The following is a 19765-nucleotide window of genomic DNA, read 5'->3' as shown; positions in this document are numbered from 1 at the left end:
AAAACCAGCTTTTTCGGGGATTAGGGTTTATTTTACAAAGCTTATATCAATTCACTCAGTCTGTATGGTCTGTGTACACATTATTTCTCACACACCCATTCTCGGATCAAGTTGAAATTAGGTACAATTATTTATTATACCTGACAAAGCATGAATCAATTTTTTACAATTTAACCAGTTAGTTGCTTAATTTTTTAGTAACTAATTATTTTGTATCGAATAATAGAAATATCTTCTACATTATTAAGAAATATAGTTCTAAGTGCGGAGCTCTCCACTTAGTTAAGCTTTGTTGTTTTTTCTAAAGGAATTTGATAAATATTTGATAGATAGATAGATAGATAGGTAGATAGATAGATAGATAGATAGATAGATAGATAGATAGATAGATAGATAGATAGATAGACAGACAGACAGACAGACAGACAGACAGACAGACAGACAGATAGATAGATAGATAGATAGATAGATAGATAGATAGATAGACAGATAGATAGATAGATAGATAGATAGATAGATAGATAGATAGATAGATAGATAGATAGATAGATTAAAATTGTATTAGGATTTATACAGATATAGCGAGGCATTCATGCATCCAGCCAAGAGAATTAAAATAAGTCAATAGGCTCAGAGAAGACAGGTTGGTTAAAGGAGAATAGTTCAGCTATTTGCACACCACAGAGACAAGTCCAACAACCTTGTTTCAAAGCAGCCACCTGTTGTACTCTTGCGTCATGTCTAATCAGCTAGTCGCCGCTAACCAGACTAGTCAAACTAAGAGTTGGCAGCATGAAAAAAAAAAAAACACAAGGACATGAGGCTATCTTTCTAAGAGTGTACTTCAGCAGGGCGTGCTTATCTATCAAAGAGGTTGTCACACTAGGTGTTTTATTAGCTTCGTCGACTGGCTCGTGGTGAGCAGCGCGCAGGCAACATTAAGAACTCAGCCCTTCACATCTGTGTGTGTGTGTGTGATAGTGTGGGATGTGTGTGTGGAATGTGTGTATGTGATGGTGTGGGATGTGTGTATGTGGGAGAATGTCAATAACTTTTTCCTTTACTTCCTACTCATGCTGTTAATATTTAAATTTGTTTTCGCTACCTCCTTTTTTTTTTCGCTACCTCCTATGTTTTCTCTCAATCTAATTTCGCTTTTATAGCGTCCAATTTCTGTTTTGTTTTTTGTTTGTTTTTTAAATTCAAAAGCTGTTTAGAACTCAATTTTCTAACATGTTATTTTAATAACACATTGAAGGAAGTTGTTTAATTTACCTCACCTTTGATTTCTTTGGAGCCATGTTTTTGCCACATTTGATATTCTTTGTTTTATTTTGGCCTTACTTTTGATTTTTTATTTGTTTGTTTTGGCCTTACTTTTTTTTTTTTTATTTTATTTTGGCCTTAATTTTAATTTTGTTTGTTTTATTTTGACCTTACTTTTAATTTTGTTTGTTTATTTTGGCCTTTTTTTTTATTTTGTTTGTTTCATTTTGGCCTTGCTTTTTTATTCTGTTTATTGTTGTTTTTTTATTAATTTTATTGTGGTCTTACTTTTCATTTTGTTTATTTTATTTCGGCCTTACTTTTTATTTTGTTTTTTTTTTATTTTGGCCTTGTTTTTTATTCTTTTTATTGTTGTTTTTTTTTATTAATTTTATTTTGGTCTTACTTTTGATTCTCTTCGTTTTCTCTGCTCCACCATTGTTTTCTTTCTTTAGCCTTTCGCTTCTATTTCGTTTGGTCCTGAATCATTAAGAAGTTATCTGATCTTTGCAGAGAGACGTGGCCAGAAGCAAGACGCAGAAATGAGATCAAATTATTGCCTGGAAGACAGATGACGCCAGGTCATTGGAGCTATCTCTCCACCCACACGCCGGGAAGCACCATTAAATGTTTATTTTTAGACACCCCTCCCCCCATTCGCTCCCCCCGATGGTCGAGTTGAGTTGGACCGTATTACGTTACATTCGACTTTCCATATTTGGCGTATTCCAGTGAGTCTCGACCTGGTAGTCTACTTCCCTAGTGCAATCAGAGCATGGAACGGGTTGCCTGAATCAGACAAGAAAAACAATGACTTGACATAGCTAAAGTAGCATGCGTGAAACGGTTGACCTAGCGACACGCGCAGGACGAAATCATCTTTTTTGTGTAGTAACGTCTGTATTTTATAAGATAGGATTAGTCTCGTGGTGCATCTAACCTTACAACGACATTTTACATATTGATTCATAGAAAATGTATGGAAAGCACTGAACTGATTGACTCAATTGATGTGTTTACTCAGGACATGAAAAGAAAACAAGAACTGAGAATACGATAAGATTTAGCCCATAAACAAGTTAAACAATGAAAATAATTTTTAAAAAGACATTACCTCCTTTTTATATATAGAGCGAATTTTTTTCTCTCTTAATAACTAATTAATGTTAGATTAAAAAGCAATGGAACATTTTTTTCACGGCCCAATACTCTCCGAAAGTAAGAATCCTGGTTAAGTTAAAATATATATCTACTACACTTTATAATATTCTTTAGATCTAGACTGAGAAGACGCTGCGCGTTTATGAAACTCTTCGATGACTGCGGAAATACCCAAAGACGTCTGGTCCGTTCAAGATAAAGATTTACTCGTTCTCTGAAAAAAAAAAAATAATAACGGTCTAACTAGAGTTTTTTTTTCCAGTGTATCCAAAGGGCTGGTAATTGTTTTCCAAACGACAAACAGAGTTATATGCTGGGCAGAGTTATATGCTGGGCAGAGTTATATACTGGGCAGAGTTATATGCTGGGCAGAGTTATATGCTGGGAAGAGTTATATGCTGGGAAGAGTTATATGCTGGGCAGAGTTATATGCTAGGCAGAGTTATATGCTAGGCAGAGTTATATGCTGGGCAGAGTTATATGCTGGGCAGAGTTATATGCTGGGCAGAGTTATATGCTGGGAAGAGTTATATGCTGGGCAAAGTCTTGAATAGTATAATGCACGCATATGGAAATACCCAAAGACGTCTAGTCCGATCAAGATAAATATCTTCTCTTTCTCTTGCCAAATTACATTTTATTTTATACTTTGAAAAATATTAGCGGTCATACTAGATTTTTCAAAGTGTGGCCAATGAGCAAGTAATTCTCTTCCCAACGATATGAAGCAACAATCAAATTTCTGGAGGAATACAAACATTCATTATATTGTTTGTGATGTGTTAGCTGACTGCTGTTTGAGTAGGCCTAACTCCATCTTGTAATATGATTGTACTGTCGAACTCACGTGCACTTAGTGAAGGTTTACTCCTACGCCCGAACAGATGCACAGATAAACACACACACACCATTTAGCGAAACATATTACTGGCTAGATCTTCATAACTGTTTAGTTCAGAACAGAGTCACTTCACGTCACAGCATTACGTAGTATCTCGATTTTTTTTTTTTAACCACTAAGGAGAAGATAATTTCTTTGTATTCTTCGTGATTCTGTCGGAGTTAATCCCCCTGCGTAACCATTGAAGGAAAACCAGTCTTAGTGTGAAAAAAAGAAATGTCGGTGATAAGGTGCCGCTCACGCATTCTAATGAGAGAGACGCCATGGGGGATTAGCAATAGACTTAGTTACACGAGTTGTAGTAATGGCTGATTTTGTCTGATAGTCTGAAGATTAGGGAAAAGTGCAGAATACGAGGCTGTATTTCCTTTTTTTCGAGGCATGTAAGCTCTACTGTTTCCGTTCGTGTCTCTTACAGTAGGATACTCCTTAGTGCGATTTCATTCGCTACAGGTCATACACATAAATAAATGGACCTCATTCGCCAATCGTAAACAAACAACATTTAGCCACGTGATAATATTGATAAAACAAAGAAAAAAACGTATCACGTGACAGCCTTAATTTGTATAGAGGAGATAGACAATCACGTGGCTAAATGGTGTTTGTTTACGATTGGTTAATGAGGTCCATTAAAACTCAAAAAAAAATTATGAAACTGGAACAGACACAAAATAGAGCAGTGATATTCATTACAAACTAATACTCACATTTAGCGCCTTTAGTAAAATCACTAAATTTAGAAAGCCTTCAGGATAGAAAACTCAAAAGTAAAGTAGCAATTATACATAAACACTGAACCATAATCTTCAAATACAAACAAAAAAACAACTAATAAAACACTCAGAAAGACACAAAGTTAAAGGCACATTTCTCATCCCATATGCTAGGACAAATTTGTACAAATACTCCTTCTTCCCTAGTGCTATTAGAGCATGGAATGGGTTGCCTTAGCTAGCCAGGAAAACCAGTGACTTGGCAGAATTTAAGTCATTGGTTAATATGCATGGCTGAATGCATGAAGCGTAGGATGTAATCATCTTCTTTTTTGAAGTAACGTCTGTATTTTCAGATGACAGGTAAAAACATGTATTATAATTTACATGGTTATCTAATAGATATAATAGAATGTAGGGTGAATGAATGTTTGTATGTATGTCCCGCATAGAAATCAAAACCTTTTAACCGATCTTGACAAAACTTTGCATATATGTTCCTTAGATAAAAAAAAAATGTTTTACATATTTCGGATGTTTCTTCAGAGTTGAGAATAATTTACTTCCTAGTTTAAACCTCCCGACGACGGGGGATGGGATCGGTCAGGATTTGAACCCTGGACCATCGATAAGTCCGAATGACAGTTAAGACACGACTAGGCAGCCATCTCAGTTTGCTATAATGGAGACCGTATTGTACGTTTAATATCTCTCCCAAAATTGTTTACTTTTAAAAAAAAGAGAAAAAATCTATTTAATATGCATATAACTGAAACATAATTTAAAACAGCAATTAATAAGTAGATGTTCATATCGCGTGAACTGCTGCGCAGCTGCACACAACTGAGACACTAAACTAAAGGATTTGTTTTCCTTAAGGCTTTGAATAACAATTAGATTAATTAGCTAATCGTTATATGACATCAATTAGGCCTGGTTCACTTCTAACTTGACCTTCACTTTCACCTATCCCTTGGTCTGTTAGTCCGTTGGGGTACCACACAAGATCGGTAAACTTTTTTATTTCCCATTCTTTTCTGTCATTTGCCTTTAATAGAATTTCATAAAATATTGAAACCTGCCGCTTTACCTGCCTGGGCGGACCACTTCAGGGGCCGATTTTGAGTTTGTGTTTCCACACAAACTGTCTTTGTAATCTTGTTGCATTCTACTTTTATTTGTATGAAAATTGTGAAACGAAGATTCGTAATATTTTGTATAGATCTAAATCCAATGCACTTGATAGTAATACCCAAACTAAGGCCCGCTGGCCGCAGGTAATTTCCGGATGATGAAATATAGGTAGTGGAAGCCCTTATTTCGTGTATTTCGGTAGAGTTTGAAATAATTTTCAAACGTTTACTACAACTATTTAAAAAAAATTTTGACATCATTAAAAAAAAATAAAAAAAATCTCTTCCAATCCTAGCTCGATCGTGTTTTAATTAATATGAACAGCATTCTGCGGCAATAAGACATCTGCACGCCAAGTATATAAACCAGTGGCGTAGCTAGCAATGTGCGGGCTTTGCACAGGGTATCAAGTGGTGAGGGGCTTTAAACTAATGATAAACTTCTCAGTAAACCAACACATTGTACATAGATCTATATGAAAAAAACACAAACTACTGTATTTATTTTGCTAATTTGTGCATCTCCTATGGTCTTTCTTAAATTAAATCTAAGCTGTAGACCAGGTTGTATCAAAATCTAGCACTATCTAGCACTATCTAGCACTATCACATCTCTTAGGCGACGCACTTTTTCTTCTAGGTTACATGGCGTATGTTATTACTTCATTGCCCGGTACTTTTTTCGTCTAGATTTACAGCTTAAACCTCTTGGATATAATTGATTTTCTCTCAAAGCAAAATCTGACACTTAATGGACATCGCGAACAAGTGGAAGAAAAATTGCAAAGACAAAATCTAGGGGATTTCTAGGAGTTTGTGAAATTACTATCCAAGTAAAATCCACTATTATGTAAACATGTAATCCGAATTAAGATAATTTCAGACCGAATATCTAAATGTCCCCTCAAAAGCTAAACGAACTTATGGTAATATTTTGTGATAACGAGCCAGATATTTCTAGATAATTTCTCAAATGTTAAGGCTACGTTGTCTTGGCTAATGACGTTACACTAAAACTTTCATTGACATCATCTTATTTCCTTGTCTGCTTGAACCATTCTCCGAGTTGGGCAGTAATTCGGGTTGCTGAGTCTGAAATCAATTCAATACCATTTTTACGTACACTGGACCGTTTACACACCTTTTTATCAACTTCAACACGCCGCTAGGACGTTGACGCCAAAATAACTGGAGCTAGCCTCAAGCGCTTGGCTAAAACCCACTGGAGAGCCAGAGGAGAAGCCGTCAAGATGGTTATCGTTTAATTTTGAAAAGTTATAGAAACTCTAGAGACATTGACTAGTACAGGTGAAAAATCTTCTACCATATCTGAAGCAGGCAGTTTGTTAGTCACTATGAAGCCTACATTTAGTTTCTCACCTTGGGGTTCTGGTCGCTGTATTAACTAAACTAATGGACACCTTCAAAAACAAGAGATTGTCCATTCGAGACTGGGCACTTCAACGGAAACCATTAAAAACATTATGAGCTAATAGTCGGGACAACATCGCTAAAGCCAGAGTTACCTTTGCCGTAATCATGTGCACAGATCTAGAGATTAGCAGACCTCAGTCATGTATTGGCCATAAGTGAAAAAGGTGAAGATTCTGTAGTAACACACAAGATGGAAATGTATTCTTCCTTGGACGGGATAATTCAAGAAATTCCCCGATATGAGCACTATCATAATGTGGTATGTAAGCATGAATTTTTGTCACAATCCCAAATATTGAATCCTCAGATTTAATTAATTGCGATCAACACTGAAATATATGCAACTCACTAATTTGGCAATAAACAAAATCTAGATGTCGATAAAATTATCGATAGTTTTGCGAGCAAGAAAGCACGATAGATTTATTTGTAGTATCTTTTTTTGTTAAATTGTGTTTTTTTGTGTTTTTTTTTTAATCGAAATAGTAATACTTAAACAATGAATACGCATTAGTTGGTAAAAAATACTTTTCTCTTTTTTTATTTCGTTTTTCGGGGCGGTGGGGGGTGGGGGGTGTAGCATCTTCACGAGTTGCCGTACTTGGCATCATATACCCAAGCCACGCCACTGATACAAATAGAGTATTAATGCCAAATACAAATTCTTTCTCTGAGAAATGGATACATGTTGCTCTATCACACTTGCACCTGCTGAAACAATAATTGTCGTTTACTATTTTGTGGCCAAATTGAAATTTCAACATTGCCTGTTAAGCCTTAGGAAAAACTTGTATACCTTCACGGCCTTGTTGTTGGTGATGTTGTTGACACGCTGTCTACTTATTAGGTTTAACATCTTTGTTATTATCAAGTGAGAATAAGACAGTGATCCCCCAAAATACGGCCTGCGGGCCAGATCCGGCCCTCAACGTGGATCCATCCGTCCGGCCGAAGCGTCCCAAATAACATAAGGTTGAAAAAATGTAGCTTACCTAATGATGGCCTTTTTTTTTTCTCTGATGGATTGGTCCATGACCTTTGACATTTGTACGTTTACGAAATTGGAGAGCCGAAGAAACTGCAAGTGGATGTAGAATGTAGAATCTAAAAAGTGAACGGATCTGTACTTTCTTGAAGAACATGATAATGGGTCAAAATATTTTGTAATTAGAAAAGTCTATAAATAAAACAGCATTATTAAACATGTATGCCGGTATTCTTGGGTTGAGCCGTAAATCAAAGATTGTTAAATTAAGAGATAGGAGGATCGATGGAAATATTTACCTAAAAGAGACCAGAAAATAAGTCGATGGTAAAGTTAGATACAATGTTGATCACATCTTAAAAGAGAAATGAAGTCATTTTCCGAAGCATTAAAAAAGATGTTTCAGATGTTTCATTAATTAAGTACTAGATCAACATTTCAACAAAAATTGTTGCCGGTCAGTTTCATTTCGTTTTAGTACATTTTCGGTCATGTGACCCTCGACAGGAGTATCGGAGATTAAATTGGCCCTCAGGTCGAACTAGGTTGGGCTTTACTGCGCTATGATAAACTAAGCTGTAGTTTCCAGATCAGGAAGCTCTCCATGCAATCTGTTTTCTAAACGGCCTTCTTTTGGAGCAGAGGCGGGCATAGGGAAGTTGCGCTTGGGGCGATAAGCCCAGGCTTCACGCCTGAGGGGGCCCCGCTTTAAAGGAAAATATTATTATCTAGTTAGTTGACTTTTCATGAATCCAGTGCTCTTTAGACAAAAACTACAACGCTGCTGGTTCAAAACTGAATTGGTTATATATTGTTTTTAAAATTTGGAATTAATAGTTGTTTAAAAAACAAAGGCGGACATGGGTGACAACCTTCCAACTATAAAATGCCGGTGCTTTCATGTCATCTGATGTGGGCTGGATAGTTTGCCAAGAATAGGCACAATTTGAGGTGCTCTACGTGCTGGACCAGAGAGGAAACTGTCTTCAGGACAAGTTTATTAGTATTCGTAAACTTAAAAAGAAGACCCCCATATTTTACATATTGTTAATATTGAAGTGATTGATCTCAGGGTATTCATAATTTTAGAACTTATGCTTCACAAACACAATGGGGCTATTAAAAGATTTACTTTTCCGATAGCATAAAAACAAAGCACGGATTGAGATTCTTCATTTCTTTTAATCCCAGAGTGTCAGCAGACGATACAAATTTATAAGGGAGGTAATGCGTATGTCTGTCTACGGGCCACGCAGAAGTGTATACAAATAACATACAAAGCCAGATTTAAAACTTTTGTCAAATTATGTTCACATCAGTTAAAGTACCATATGCTATAAATATCACACTTAATGTTTTTTTTTTTTTTATTTGTTATTAATCTCTAATGCACTATTGTAAAACATATTTATTCTAAGATAATAAAAATATTATTATTATTATTATTTTGTTAGAAACGGACGAGTATTCATTTTCTGGCACCGCCAGGGTCGAGTTTCGTTAAAGAGAAACAAAATTTAATAAAGTACCTTAATCAATTTCCACGTACGAACATTCTGGTGATGTGGAAGGTCTGCTGAGTACCGCCATCTGACAGGCGACGAGAATATTCCTAGGAATGTTAAGGGCCTTGAATGTATCTTTGAGGTCCGTTGTTATTATCCCCTCTGTTGATATAACAATGGGGTATATTTTTAGATAACCTCCTGAGGCTCCATATTATTATTACTTATCATATTGTTATAACCCTAGTGGCGGACTGAAAGGGTTAATGTGTGTGCGGCCTACTGACACACATGACTCAGGCCAATCACACAGGTCAAGGGCTGTTGAACAAGGGACATTACTGCTAATGCACGCAATATGACCAATGTTATGGTCATGTGACCAAAAAGCCTTTACAGACGAGAGACAGTGTGTTGGAAAGGACAGTAGAGTCCAGGACAGCAAGCAGTAAGGACTGTGTGCTAAGAAGTGAGTCCTCGAAAATGTAGCTGTACGAGCTAGAGAGACTTGTAGTGATTAGTTAGGCAGTTCTGTTGTGTAGCAAAGCATTTGAAGTTACTGTAGCCAATCGTGTTTATTGGCTGTTGTTGATGTAATTGTAAATAAACCACCACATTGTTTCTTGAAGCTCTTGTTGTCAAGTTCTTGTATTAGATGTTTTGTGTTGTTGGGCAGTGTTTGCAGAAGGCCTGGAAAGGGAAGATCGTAACAATATAAATGAATTAATGTGTATTCTCTTGCACTTCTAGGGTTACGACATTGCTGAAGGGAAACACAAATCGTTGTAGTTCATTTAACAATGTCAATTACGACATTTTCCGATGAAGTGGCAGACCAGCAACAGAACTGCCGTCTGACAGGTCATGAGGATTCTTTGAGGAAAGTTTATAGCTTCGAATAAGTCTGCGGGGTCACTTGTCATTATCCCCTCTGTTGATATAACTACAGGATGTATTGCTACTATAGGTAGCTTCCATAGTGGCGTAATTATTGTTATTGCTTTTTTCTTCTTAGAAACATTTTAAATTATATTCCGTTATAAAATCCTCTTCTATTGGTAAACATTTGTCCTTTTATGATACCAACAGGGCGGTTCATATAGTTCATTGAGCTCAATTCGGAAGTGCTGAGATAACAAAGACAACAAAGGCTCACCACTATGACCGAGTGTGATTATACGAAAGGGGGGGGGGTAAGACTTCCGAACCAATGATGAGAATCCAATAGAATTAGAGAAAGTCAATGACTATTTCAATAAAGGAGCGTAGCATCTTTGCAAAAAAAGATGTGCTTAGAGTGGGCGAGAATGACTGAGAATGTCGCACAAGTAGAGCCGTGTGTATGTCTTACAACAGCGATGCCCAAAGTACGGCCCGCGGGCCAGAACCGGCCCGTGACTTGGTTCCATCCGGCCCGCTGAAACGTCGGCACAAAAAAGTAGAAAATCCTCCCCCCTCCCTTTTTTTTCAAAAAAGTTGAAAATGTATCTTTTTCTTCTTTAGGGCCCTCACATTTTCTTTGATGGATTGGTACCATGACCTTTAATGATTGCGCGTTTAAGAGTTTATGAAATGGAGCTCTGAATGTAGAATCTACCAGGAAAAGTGAATGGATCTTTTTTTGTGGAACATGATAATAAGCCAACATATTTGTTTTGTAAAGAAAACCTGGCTGTTTCAAAAACAACAACGTATACAGCGGCATTATTAAACAAATGTGAAGGTCTTCTTGGTGAGTGCCACGTAGGCCTATAAAAGATTGGTTCAACTACGCCCAAAAGATTGGATGATCGATGGCAATATTTACCAAAAAGAGACAAGAAAAAAAGTTGATGATAAATGTTGCTCACATTTTAAGTAGAGACATTAAGCCATTTTTAGACGCGTAAAATAAGATAGACTTTTAATATCTCATTAACTAATGTAAGTACTAGATCCAATAGTTTCAACTAGTTTCAGGAGAATTTTGATTTCGCTTTTTGTACCTTTTTGTTGATGTGGCCCGCAACACGCATGTCTAAAGTTAAAATGGCCCGCAGGTCGAATTAGGTTGAGCAACACTGTCTTACAAGCATCTCTTGGTTTTGATTCTTCAGTGATCCCTAGTCTAACGACTTCTTTTTTAGGGTGCACCGATATAAAAAACAGGTTTCACATTTAGAAATGCAAAAAGTTCCTTCTGTCATCATGCGGTGGGCTAGCGGGTTTTGTAGGTCATATTAATAAAATAAAATATGCACTGGGCAACATAATCTAGTAACTTAAAGGGGCGTAATGCGCTAATAATTTACTTCGTAAAGTTATACTGACAGTTGTGTCCCTTAAATTGTCACTAGCTTAAATTATATCTGAAAATAGTATTATGTGGATACCAAAATTATTTTTTGAAATTTTATTCTTGGTATAGAAATACGAAAGCCTCTCATATTTTAGGCGTCAAAGTGCCCGTCTTACCGGGCCCCGAAGGATCGCTGGATTCCACAACTCGGAATGTTAACGTATTTCGGAATAGCGTCACTAGTCCCTGACCCTTAGAGAAGCTGTGTGATAGAGGTATTATCTTTTTTTTTTTTTAATATTTTTTAATGTCAGAACTTCATGTAACTTGTAACCAAAAAGTTGGAAGCTGCATGGAACTCAAAATGGATCTAAAAAAAAGGGTCTAACGATTTTCGTAAAGATTTAACAGTTGATGTCTATCACTGAGAAAAGAATGACGTGGTCGTTTGTCACACGGGGAAAACTCTGGTTTGACCTTTTTAATTTTTAAAGTAAAAAAAAAATAAATGTGAATTTGGCTTGAGTATTAAGATCTAGGGCCAACATCGGTTTTGAAAGGACTATCGCGTTTTGGAATATCCAAATGTAAGGCATTATTGAATCTCTAGTTTAATAAAAAAAAATGTTAATTTTTCAGGAAATGTTTGCGCATCGTCTTCTAAGTTTAGATTAAAAGACTTAAGCCTAGATCTATATCATTGTATTGGCCTCCATGTCATCGCAACTCTTGGTATGCGTATGCACTGGATATGTAGGCCAATACAAGGAAAGCTCAAACCGGGACCAGCTCGTATAACTTTGCGCCACGCCCACTTAAAAAATATAAACAAAGCTAAGATTAAATATCAAAAGTCCTACAACAACTTTAAATTTAATAAACAACTTAAAGAAAAATTAATTCCAATGATATAGACTAAGACTTAGACTAGATCCTCTCGCGCCGTGCGACGCATTGAGCGTCCAGCTGTCTCCACAAAGATCTGTCACTGGCAATGTCTGAAGCCTCCTCCCACCTGGTGTCCACTGCTCTGAGGTCGTCCATGAAAGTGTGGCGCCAAGTAATACGAGGACGTCCCTGTTTGCGTTTTCCTGGTGTTGGCCTCCATTACCAAATAATATAAACTAATTAATTGTGAAAATAAGTAAACTAGTCAAAAAGGAAGTGCCATATTGACACGCCAAATGTTATATATATATAGGCTAAAGGTTTTATTAAAATTAATGTACGTAAATAAGGTGTTTGTAAATTTCACAACCAAAAAACGTAAACAAGTCATCATGGAAAATATCTTTTTTTATTTAAAAGTAGTTTTAATTGAAGATAAATCCCACATTGATAAGTACATGGGCATCTCTGTTCAGTTTGATACAAATAGATAGCTTGAAAATAGAAAAACACAGAAACAACTAAAGGGTACCTCTGTGAGGTAAGTAAGGTTTAATAGAAGTGGTAGAAGCAGCTAAAGGGTAACTCTTGTACAGGCATTGCTTTAACTCAGCTCTTTACAAAAGCCTCAATCAAATTTACTAATCTCACAAGCTCCGTCGTTAAAGTGAAATACATTCTTAGCCCCGCACTTGGCGATGTGGTTCTTGGACTCGAATGGCCGTCGAACGGCTTCAGTTCCTGAGCACTTCCTGGCTTGTTTGATATCATTCTCCCATTGGCCGTCCAAGAATCCCTTCACTTCAAAGAAACCATTGAGTGTCTTACCGCAGTCCATTTCTACGTCCAACAGCCAGTAGTGGTCACCGTAGCTAACAAAACATACATAAAACAACATCAGTCAAGAAATTCAAGACTAGTAATAGTAGTAGTAATAATAATAAGCAGGTCATCTTTACCCTGAAACTGAAGGCTTTGTCACAGCAATACAGGACAGAGTAATTAGAACAAAAAATTACGAGAAACATATCCTAAAACTCAATATTGTTGACAAATGCCGAAAATGCGAAAATGTGGGTGAGTCAATTGAACACATAATGGCGGGATGTTCAGCCCTTACAGAATCTGCCTACCTAGGTCACCATAACCAAGTTGCAAAGCTAATACACCAGCACTTGGCTTTGACCCACAATTTGATCGGTAAAGATACTCCTCCATATTATAAATACTCACCACAAGAGGTTCTCGAGTCTACGGATCATCAACTGTACTGGGATAGGCTTATTTTGACTGACAAAACGGTAGATTTTAATCGCCCTGATTTGCTGCTCATCGATAGAAAAGAAAAGGCCGCTACCATTATTGACATTGCCGTACCACCATCTCATAATTTAAAAAAAAACTGAGCTGGAAAAACAACGAAAATATGGAAACCTTGGTTTGGAGATTAAGCGTTTATGGAAATTATCTAAAATAACAATATACCCCATTGTCATATCAACCGAGGGAATAATAACAACTGGCCTCACAGATACCTTCAAAGCCCTTGGCATTCCTAGGAACATTCTCGTTGCCTGTCAGAGGGCGGTACTTCTGCAGACCTGCCACATCACCAGAAAATTCCTCGGTGGAAACTGATAAAGGGACTACGATGAATTTTGTTTCCCTTTAGCGAAACTCGACCCTGGCTTCGCCAGAGAATGAATACTCGCTCTTTTATAATAATAATAATAATAATAATCTTTATAATTTATAAGAAATTCGTCTTACAATTTATGTATTACACAAAACAAAACATTATAAGTATAGAAAACCATAATATACATTCACAGCAGACTCTCTCATAATTTACACGTGAAAGTTTATATCAGAGTGTTGAATCGCTTATTTAATGATCTGACTACCACAATGTGTGTCTCTGTGTATGTGTGTGCGTGTGTGTGTGTGTGTGTGTGTTGATGTAAAAGTTTTCATTTAAGTTCCTTTCGTGAAGAAAATATAAGTGACCTAAGAGAGACACTAGAGCCTTGAAGGATTAAGAGCTTTGTGAATGAAGTGAAAATATTTTTAAAGAGTTTCGTGGTTCTATCATTTTAAAATAACTTTCATAAACAAAGACCTTGAAACAAACATACAATATTATTTTAATACAATATTGAATGGCAAATCCAAGAGGGATTTAAAAAAATAATTTTAAATTTGAATAAATAGATACATAAATAGATACATAATGGATGGATAGATGGATGGATAGATAGATAAATAGATAAATAGATAAATAGATAGATAGATAGATAGATAGATAGATAGATAGATAGATAGATAGATAGATAGATAGATAGATAGATAGATAGATAGATAGATAGATAGATAGATAGATAGATAGATAGATAGATAGATGCCCACTTACGTATTTAAGATATTGAATGTCTCTTTAGATGGATCATTGGTTGTCCAGATAGCTGGACTTCCAGAGGCCGGAATATTTGTCCAGTCTCCTTGTTCAGGCTCTGCGCCGGACCAGTCGAGATAATTGTCTCCCTCAGACCACGCTTTGGCCTTTAAAATATACAATTCTCGGCTTAGTCATTGAGACAGTTTTATTTACAAATATGGGAGACGACTAAAAATTATAACTATAGAACTATAACTATAAAATATGTAATTTTTAAGTAACACAACGGAACAAATCCTAAAATCTCAACAAATAGCCTGCAAAAAATATCTCTAACACCAATAAGAAAAATCGGAAAAAATCCTGGAAGACAGCAGCCAGCCGCTCTATCATAACTACGTCAAGTCATCGTGAAGTGGGCGACTACTGTCAATCAAGACTAGAACTGAGCGGTACAAAACTCGTCCCTTCCTCGGTCAGACTATATTAACGCCGCTCGTTGATCAGTAAACATGAAAATGACAATCTTGCCTGTGTGTAGTCGCTGAATGAACTCTTTATGTAGTGTCTGTTGTATTTATGTAAATGTTTCTGTTGTTTGTGCGCTCATTTTAGTTGTGGCTACTTTCTTGAATTCTTGCGAATCTTTGACGCCAACTGCAGAACCAGAGAGAGAGAGGATTCTAGCCATAGAATTATGATGCTTTAAAGGTTCCTAGATATCACTTACAAAGAGCGCGTCATAAATTAAGAAATTCGAAACAGGATGACAATAATAATTACGCCACACGATGGCAAAAAAACGCACACTGTAAGGCAATATCAAGAGGCTTTTATGGATCGCAAATACATTCCTGCAGGGAACAGTACCAGGAAAAAGAAGAGGAGACAGAGAAAGCAAGGAAAAGACAAATCAAAGATTGAACAGTCTGTCATCGAAAGAGATTCTAGTCATGGAAAAAAAGACAAAGACGATCGACAGGTCACATGTGGTGCCCCAATAGTGCAACAAACTAAGAGATATGTGAGGATGATTTTAAGGAAACACAAAATTAAGAAACATACATGGAGGAATACATTTCATGGTCCGATTTACACCCTTGACAATTAGGTGATTCGCATTCATGCTATATTATGCTATCAGAGAGCCTGGCTCTCCATTGACTCTACGTTTCTTATTGTAACATGTTTCTCCCTCAACCGTTTGCGGACGTTTTTTTTTTCTGAGAATGTACCAAAAGATTTGAACTCGTTTCCATAGAGCTCAGACAGCCACATGCCTCGCTACAATCAAGAAGAACATTAAGACATGTTTAAAACTTGTTCAGATTAGTTGGCCTTGTTAACTCTCGTGTTTTTATTTGTAATATTCTCAAAGCACCTTGAGCCTATGTTACATTTGCTATTAGCGTTAAATAGATTAAACTATTTATATTAATTAGTATTATAACCCAGGAAACACAAAACAATAAGATCATATACTTACGGCTTTGTATGCATCGATAGAAGAAATGTTGTGTTGAATTGGGATAACGCAAGGGTTTGATTCCAGAGAGGTGGCGCTGTCACATCCTGAAAACAAATTTAAACTAAACCGTTAAATATTTTTAAAATGTTGCTGTTACGGGGCAAGACATATTAAAATCTATGCGGGCAACAGTGGCGTAACTAGGACCTCAACATCATTTGGGGGGCCCGGGTGGGCTTGACCTCTTTAGGGGCCCCTGCATTTTGACATTCGACATCACGTCATAATATAATGGCATAATATTAAATGTAAAAAAAAAAAATTCGAACACTAATTTGCGGGTCCACCCTCAAGTGAGAGGCCGGGGAATTTTCAAATTCTCACCCTATCCCTCACCACAGCTACGCCACTGGTGGGAAAGGTTTATTTCATGAGGATGATACTATAAAAAGATACTATATCATAATGTAAAGTTGAAACAGTAAACTATTAAGCGCATACCTTCTTTTCGACTGTAATCTAGGCCACCTCGGAAGAAGAGATTCTGACCAAACTCTGTTCTCTTCTCTATTAAAATGGCCGTCCTAAGATTGGGAGATCCTTTGGAGAAATGAAATCAATAGCAATAGAGAGAGAGAGAGAAAGAGAGTTAGAGAGAGAGAGAAAGAGAGAGAGAGAGAAAGAGAGAAAGAGACAGAGAAAGAGAGTTAGAGACAGAGAGAAAGAGAGAGAGAGAGAAAGAGAGGTAGAAAGAAAGAGAGATAAAAAAAGAAATAAGTATAAAGATAGATAGATAGATAGATAGATAGATAGATAGATAGATAGATAGATAGATAGATAGATAGATAGATAGACAGACAGACAGACAGAGAGACAGACAAGTAGGTAGGTGGGTAGGTAGGAAGGTAGATATATATATATATATATATATATATATATATATATATATATATATATATATATAGATAGATAGATAGATAGATAAATAAATAGATACATAGATACATAGATACATAGATAGATATTCGATGAATTCTCTTTCTCATTGTTCTTCGTTTATTGTTTTCTTACTTTCCCAGTCTACTAATTCTCTACCCAAGGCTTGTTTCTCCTTAGCCTAGAACAGTGATGCCCAAAATACGGCCGCGGGCCAGATCCGGTAGTTTCATCCGGCCGGCACAAAGTGTAGAAAATCCCTACCCCTTCCAAAACATAAAAAAAAAAAGTGTGAAAAAATGTATCTCTTTACCTACATTAGGGCCTACATTGGGACCCTCACATTTTCTAGGATGGATTGGTACTATGACTTTAATATTTGTGTGTTTATGAAATGTGACTCTGAATGTAGAATCTGCCAGAAAAGTGAACGGATCTTTACTTTTTTTGTGGAACGACAATAAGCCAAAAAGAATAGACGGCATTTTGAAACCAATATGGTGGCTTTCTTGATTTTAGCCACGAATAAAAGATTGTTAACCATGGTTAAACTACGCTTAGAGATTGGAGAATTTATGAGAATATTTACCAAAAAAAAAAAATAATAAAATGAGTTGGTTGTAAAACTAGCTACAATGTTACCAACATTTTAATAACGAGGTGAAACCATTTTCTGAAATGTTAGAAAAAAAAGATTCACTTCGAATATCCCATCAATCAAGATAAGCACTTGTTCCAAGGGTCACTACTAAGATAGTTTCAGGTCCATTTCATTTCACTTATGTATATTTTCGTTCACGTGGCCCGCGACATGAGTGTCGGAAATTAAAATGGCCCGCAGGTCTAATAAGGTTGGGCATCACTGGCCTAGAACATTTTCTATCTACAATCAAAATAACCCAAAGGCTTACATCCCCTTAGTATAGTACATTTTCTCTTTTAAAATACAATATATTCATTATTTTTTAACTCATTAGTTGATCCTTTTCTTTAATTGATTCAAGTGTTATCATCGAAATTAAACTTGTATGCAAAAATGGATGGTGATTGGATAGATAAGGGTCGAACATTTAACCACAAAAATCCGTAGTGTTACTTAATATAAGACTCAGAAGACTTGTGTAGCATTTTGAAAGAAAACTTAGAAACTAGATTTTTTTTTTTTTTTTTTTTTTGTTTTGACTTAAAAGACAGACTTACCAGTTACACACAGGAAACCACACGTCAGAATGAGCAAGCTATACATCTTTTATCTATAATATATATATAAATATTTTTAAAATTATATTTCAAAATAGCTAACAAGCATACATAGATATCGATTGAAAAGAACAAAAAAAAAAAAAACTTTTTGTTTAAGCATGTATATTACAATTATCACTAAAAGATCGGTGAAGGCTATTGGTCGTCTTTAAATCAACCACAAATCTCGTTCCTTAGTTATTTCAGACCTGAAGCAGATGTGGCAACCGCCCTAGCACCCGTGCCTTTTCTATGTGAAACAAAATGAATTATTTGCCACTAATTATATATACTAAAGGGTTAGTATTTTGTAATTGATTTAATTAACAGTCTTAGGGTATGAGTACTATGCACAATCCCAACTTGATCCGAGAATAGCAAAAGGGAGATAAATATCGAATTATTTAATTGGTTACATTTTATTGATTTATTTTTATATAAGATTTGTAAAATTATATTCCTATTAAACCTAGAAAAATAATTGTGACAACAAGATGAAATATACAATGAGTCGTTTTCCTAACATCAATTAAACGCAATTTAATTAAAGTCTTCAAAAGAGGCTGCCAACATTCTATATCCTGCACCGCGTAGGTTCTAACTTGTCCTCGGCAGCGGATTTGTTTTGGTCTCAAATATGTATACCGCGGCCTTTGTAATTGACCTCCAGCTGTCTCGTTCTGAGGCCGCATGCAACTAGGTGCTCTCTTCTATGTCAGCTTATGAAAGTTGACGCCTAAGCTGGTCTTTGAAGAGTTTCAGTGGTGCGCCTCTGTTACGTCGACTACCTTTTAGCGCTCCATCATGGACATACGGTGGCAAGACAGCAATACAAACAGCGATGTCCTTGCGAACGCCGGTATAGACAGTATAGAGGGACTTTTTATGGTCCGACGTTACGCTGGGCATGGCACGTATCCCGTATGGGAGAAGAACGTATGCCAAAGGCAGTCTTTGGTACATTAGCATTTATTTAAATAGCTACTGACTGGTTAATCTTCCAACTCACGTTCCGCTAACACAAACAAAAGCTTGTTATATAAACCCTTTCTCATAAACTATTGTTATAAAACAAAAAACTTACTATATAGTATTTAATTGTGTTAACAAAAAATTTAAAAACAGATATAATATCAAAGAAAAAAACTAAGTAAAACATTAAAGAAATAACTAAGTATAACATTAAAGAAATAACTAAGTATAACATTAAATAAATAACTAAGTATAACATTAAATAAATAAGTATAACATTAAATAAATAACTAAGGCAAGCAAAAAGAGAAAGTAGGTGTTTAATTACCTTGACTATTGATGTGACTAAGTGACTGTTGGTACAGCTACAAGTTCACGTGGTCTAGAAACTAATTACTTATTGATACACTCTTCGGTCTGAGCCCGTTTTATACACGGATGGTCCTATTATACTCGTAACAGCCTGATGTTAAGTGTCGAGATGC

At 36.1% G+C, this 19765-nt stretch overlaps 1 protein-coding gene across 1 annotated transcript; it reads right to left on the bottom strand.

Annotated features, from left to right (window-relative positions):
* Positions 1-12662: 12662 nt before the first annotated feature.
* LOC106051451 (alpha-amylase-like) lies at positions 12663-19765 on the bottom strand. Its single transcript, XM_056039049.1, has 6 exons — positions 19609-19765; positions 18267-18319; positions 16632-16730; positions 16149-16234; positions 14678-14826; positions 12663-13139 (listed from the first exon to the last, which is right to left on the bottom strand). The coding sequence occupies exons 2-6, from the start codon at positions 18310-18312 to the stop codon at positions 12896-12898; spliced, it is 624 nt and encodes a 207-aa protein (XP_055895024.1). The 5' UTR covers positions 18313-18319; positions 19609-19765; the 3' UTR covers positions 12663-12895.

Source organism: Biomphalaria glabrata, chromosome 8, assembly GCF_947242115.1.
Source record: "Biomphalaria glabrata chromosome 8, xgBioGlab47.1, whole genome shotgun sequence".
NCBI lineage: Eukaryota > Metazoa > Mollusca > Gastropoda > Planorbidae > Biomphalaria > Biomphalaria glabrata.
Note: the sequence above shows the minus strand (reverse complement) of the source record. Positions and strands in the feature narration are given on the sequence as shown.